The 5,119-nt window shown below is 44.3% G+C and overlaps 1 protein-coding gene across 1 annotated transcript in view; it reads left to right on the top strand.

Annotated features, from left to right (window-relative positions):
• Positions 1 to 641: 641 nt before the first annotated feature.
• LOC104508853 (transcription factor GATA-6) overlaps positions 642 to 5,119 on the top strand; it is a gene marked incomplete at its 5' end in the record, with an annotated part of 11,073 nt that continues 6,595 nt past the window's right edge. The window contains 3 exons of the mRNA XM_010150600.1: positions 642 to 767; positions 2,172 to 2,259; positions 2,361 to 2,467. Of these exons, the coding sequence (XP_010148902.1) occupies positions 642 to 767; positions 2,172 to 2,259; positions 2,361 to 2,467 (321 nt within the window). The remainder of the gene's footprint in view (positions 768 to 2,171; positions 2,260 to 2,360; positions 2,468 to 5,119) is intronic.

The following is a 5,119-nucleotide window of genomic DNA, read 5'->3' as shown; positions in this document are numbered from 1 at the left end:
AGCTCTGCTCCGTAAAACACGCTCCTGAGGCACGTTGCTTTTGGCCCAATGATAAAATGAGCGATGATAACGAGATCTTTTTATAAAGATGCTGCTGTTGTCTGTGTTCCCGCTGGGATGCCCGGGACAGTTTTCCCCAGCCATGGTGCCAACAAGGGCAGGTGATTAAAGAGTGATTTTTCTGATGAGTTGGGATTGTCAGTGGCAACTGCAGAGCTGTCTCTTCGACCGTTGCACAGGGGAGAGGGCGATGAGCTGGCTGGCAGGGCAGCACAGGAGCAATGTGCTTGCTTCTCAGCTGGATGGAGCTCTAGTGGAGGTGGTTCCTGGCTGTCCTGCTGGAGGAAAAGCCAGTGCCTGGTGGTCTGACCAGACGTCCCCAGGTCTGCAGCTCCCAAAGTGTTAATTTTGGCTCTGCCACGACTGCAGACTCGCAGTGCCTCTTCACGTCAGCTTTCCAGTCTCTGAGATTAGGATAATCATGTTTTAATTCTGGGCTGCTGCTGATAGGTGGTGTAAAAAAACCCAACCCAACCCTCCTACTGTTCCACACTGCGTGTTAAGGTACTTTTTATAAACTATAAAGACATAGATCTCCCGCCTGCCTGTTTATGCCCATGTTTGCCTACGCTTGCCTCTAGCCCTCGTCGCGACGGCTGGGCTTGTCGTGTGCCAACTGCCACACCACGACCACCACCCTGTGGCGCAGGAACGCGGAGGGTGAGCCCGTCTGCAACGCCTGTGGCCTCTACATGAAGCTCCACGGGGTAAGCGGCCACTTTGACGAAGGAGGTTCCCCACCACTGGCTCCGATAATCCTTTGGGAAAGGGATGGCGGGTGTCTGGTGGCTTTGGGGAGCGGCATAGGGCTTTCTCAAGCTGGGGCGATGTTTCTGTTGGTGCTAACAGTCTCCACTCATGGTTTGGACTGTGGAGTTAAAAAAGGATGTACGTGTAGAAAATGCATAAAATGACCCCAAAATTCCCAGCATTAGAAAATCGTTTTACCATTTTATCAAGTTGTTTTATCAAGTTGTTTGCTGTTGTAGCTCTTCTGACAGATTTGTACAAAGAAACCGCCTCTGGATGAGTGGCAGAGTTGTTCTTGCCACTGGGATTTAAACCAGACCTTTAATAAGACAGTGTTTCATGGACAGACGAAGCTATGCCAGCAAAACTTCAAATGTAAATCAAGCCATAGCTATGCCAGCAAAACTTGAAATGTCATTTCAGCCTTTGCTAGGCAATAGTAGAGGAAGAAAACATCTCTATTGTGGATGTGATGGAGTTATGTTTTGGGTGAGACTTGGAGCCTGTTATGCCCCTGTGGGTTAAGTTACAGTCAAGCACAAGGGCTTGAAGAATGAGGGCATTAGGAGTTACTGGGACTTGGTCTATCTGATTCTCAAGAAAATAAATTCTATCACAGGTTTAAACACTATAATGATAGTAAACACATGCCTGAATTGTCATTCCCTAAACTTGTGTTGTCATTGAGTTAAAATATGTTTTAAGGCAGTGTTTACTGTGTAATGATTATCGTTGTGATGACACAGAACACAAAGCTAAATTCTTGATCATATGTGCCCTATAAATATAAATTTGGATGCTATGAAGCTGTATCGCAGGCAGAAATGCTTGAAAGAACAAATACTAAGTCAATTATGGCCTGAAGTTTCTGTCCTAAGACACTTACTGGTGATGATCTGGTTTGTGTACCTGGTCCACAGGAAGGGAAGTATTTTTTCCCCTCACATGCTTTCCAGGATCAGCCACTGGAGATAATTCCTAACTGGCTGGAATATGGAATTAGGGGTCAGTTATACCCTGTCCAATTTAATTTCATATGACCCATGGCCAAACAGTACTGTTTTTACCTAATATTGTGCTGTGTATCTGTGGACTGGCTGAGGTTTTGGAAAAACTGTTTAGTTGGCATCAGAAAAAAAGTTTCCCTTTCTTTATTCAACTGAAACTGCCCTTGAAACAACCCATTGCATTGCCCAAATAAAATACAAATTTTTTTTTTTGAATTGTTATGGTGATACAGTAAAAAATTATTTGCTATACAGGTATTTTTAACATCACTGATCTTGTAGTATATTTTGAATTTTTTTGCATTAGAGAAGATATGAAACTCTGTGATCGATGTGGAAATTTAATTTTTTCAGGTTCCCCGACCTCTTGCTATGAAAAAAGAAGGAATTCAGACCCGGAAACGAAAACCTAAGAACATAAATAAGTCAAAGGCATGCTCTGGTAAATATAAGAAGATAAGACAGTTGAGCTGCAAGAGATTTTTTTTTTTTTTCCCCTGGCTGGAAAATATTTGTTTTTAATACCACTTCCCGATCTTTCAGGTAACAGTACTACTGCGGTTCCTATGACTCCAACATCCACGTCTTCTACTAACTCAGACGACTGTAGCAAAACCGCTTCTCCCAGCACACAGACTGCAGCTTCCGGGGTAAGCTGGTGTCCGTATCTGCAAGCAGGCTGATCACCCTGCAGTGTTATCGCAGCTTTTATCTTATCTAGCAGAACAATAATCTAAACAAACTTGCCAGTTTTGTTAGCTGATACTGGAACAAGATTTTCGGAGGATATTACATACAGCCGTAAACTCAACGACAAGCTGAAGTACTTTACAGACCTCTTAATTAAGATCTATATAATTTTTATGATTAAATTAACCATAGCTTAACCCCAGATATTCAGTTTTGAAATGTTCAGGTTCTTCTATATCAAAGGTTTTCTTTTGGAGGAAAGACAGTAAGTTATGCCCAATCGATCCTTTCAAGAAACAATTGTACATGTACTCCTTTGTTCCTGAAAAGATCTGAATTTCTAATTCAAGGCACTGATGCTCTCACGTTTTCCAGAAGCTGTTTGATATATATATGCCCTCGCACACATTATCCGAAATGACTGGTATACTCCATCAAAACATTATCTTGCTGTGTGCAGGGCAGTACAAAAGCTTTTGTTTTAAACTAAGATGTGCACTTAAACCCTGATCCAGACCCAACTGAAACCAGGCTGGGGAGCCCAGCTGATTGCAGTGCGTAGGGTATCAGACTTCTCCTCGCAGAGGGCTCTTCAGGGGTCGGATGCTCAGCAGCTGGCAGCACCGAGCTCCAGGGGAGCGCTGATCATCCCTTGCTTTAGTTTTGGGCCTTATTTTGCACCATGTACTCAAACCACCTCAAACTTCCTTTCTCCACTCCGTTAGCGTGTGTGATAACAAATGCTACCACTAAAGTTGTGAAGCTTAACGTAGATTAATGTCTAGCCTCTGGCTATACATATCTGTATCCACACTCACTCCTCTGGCCTTCTGTATCCTTTAATCTGCCACGTCGTTTCTTTGAAAAACTTTCCTAATGTGGCTTTCTCTACTCCTTTATTAATAAAAAAGAAGACATTGTTTATAATAACTATTTTTCAATATGTCTCAGCATTCCGACATCCAAATGCCTTTCAGTAACTTAATTCCTCATGTACAAAATTTTGTTGAAGAAAAAAAACCCCACATTTTTAGCAAATATGATTGTTTGTGGCCTGACAGGGCCATCCAGTTTCAGTGGTACTGGTTTTTGGGTTCAGATGCTGCCAGACAAGGATATTACTAAAAGAGCCCGTTTTAGACATGAGAAAAACCTGTCAGTCCAATAACATAAGCAGATCACATAAAAAAAAGACAAATGTTAATCAAAAAATGAACTGTTATTGGGTTTCAGGCTCCCCTTGTGAACTACCAGGCACTGTTTGGGGCTCTTCCCAAACATTTGCAAAGGGAAAACTGCAGCCAGTTTTTCCTTCAGTGTTCCTTAGTTTGCCCTAGGCAGGACTACCTACCTGAGGGATGTCATGAGATTTGTATAATGGACAGAAGCTGCAGCACAACCCCAGCTGGGGCCGAGGCAGCAGTGTAGGCTGCAGGTAGCATTAGCCGCGTGCTACTCGAGGAAGGAGAGACCATATAGATGAGATCCCTTTTCCCCTGTGCTGTTGCTTTCTTGGTTGGCTAATGCCTGCCTTCCTTCCCAGAGCCCTTCTGCAGGGCTGTTATCATTTTAGTAGTGCTTTTGTGATATAATTTTGCCAGATGAAGTTGTGTGGGTACTAGAGGAGAGTGGGGTGGGGCACAGTTCACGAGCTACTAGCAACTAAGGGCAACTCACAGGGATCCTGAGGCTGCTCTTAATTACATGAAGGAAGTCATTCCCCAGTGCCAGAACTTTAGTTCTGCCAGATTTTTCCATAGTAGATCAGGCTGGGAGAGGACACCTGCACAAAATCTGTCCCCTTGTACCCAGCAGGGCAACACAGGAACACTTGCACAGCCTTTTGCCCGCTGTGATTCAAGGAGAGGTACCCTCTGTATGCAAACCACTTGCAAATTACCCCTTGTGAAAAATATAAATAAAAGGAGGCAATGGAGGGAGGCTGTGAAATCCGCTGAAGTGGGGACGTCACAGCAGCGACCAGACATGTGGGCGTCCCCTTGGCTCTCCCCCACTTTATATGAGGGGCTAGCGACGTCCCAGCCCTGCACCCCAGCCCCAAGTGTACGTAAAGGAGGATGGGGTTTCCAGGGGAGCTGTCGGCAGGGCATGTCGTGGGTATGGCCATATTCTTCCCTTGGGCTCCTGGCTTTGGCCCAGCATCAGCAATTCAATGGGATGGGACAGGGGAGGCTGGAAGTAGAAAGTGGTGGCTGTTAAGACTGGCTCCTGTTACCCCAGACATCATTTAGAAATGTGATCAATTGCTGTGGAGGAAGTGCAATAATTTCTTACGTGCCTAAATCCCGTGGGAGGGGCTGAGCGTTCATGAGGGCCATTGAAGTTGTCCGGAGTGAAGGGATGTCAGCATTTTAGGGAAAGGCAGCCCGTAATCTGATCACATGCTGAATCAGGGATACTCTACTAGACTTCTGTTTTCCTTGATTTTGTTTTTTTTCCCATTTGAGTTGACCTATTGATAGCCCAAAGGTTTGTATTTATTCTTAGAACAGGCAATGGCTTTGCACAAGGAGAATAAACTTTTCCAGGCCATGTCAGGAGAGAAAAAAACCTCAGATGGATGAATCCATGCTCTGTAATCTTTGGTTGCT

Source organism: Eurypyga helias, unplaced genomic scaffold (assembly GCF_000690775.1).
Source record: "Eurypyga helias isolate BGI_N326 unplaced genomic scaffold, ASM69077v1 scaffold16554, whole genome shotgun sequence".
NCBI classification, from domain to species: Eukaryota; Metazoa; Chordata; class Aves; order Eurypygiformes; family Eurypygidae; genus Eurypyga; species Eurypyga helias.
The sequence above is the reverse complement of the archived record's forward strand: the minus strand, read 5'-3'. Positions and strand labels throughout refer to the sequence as shown.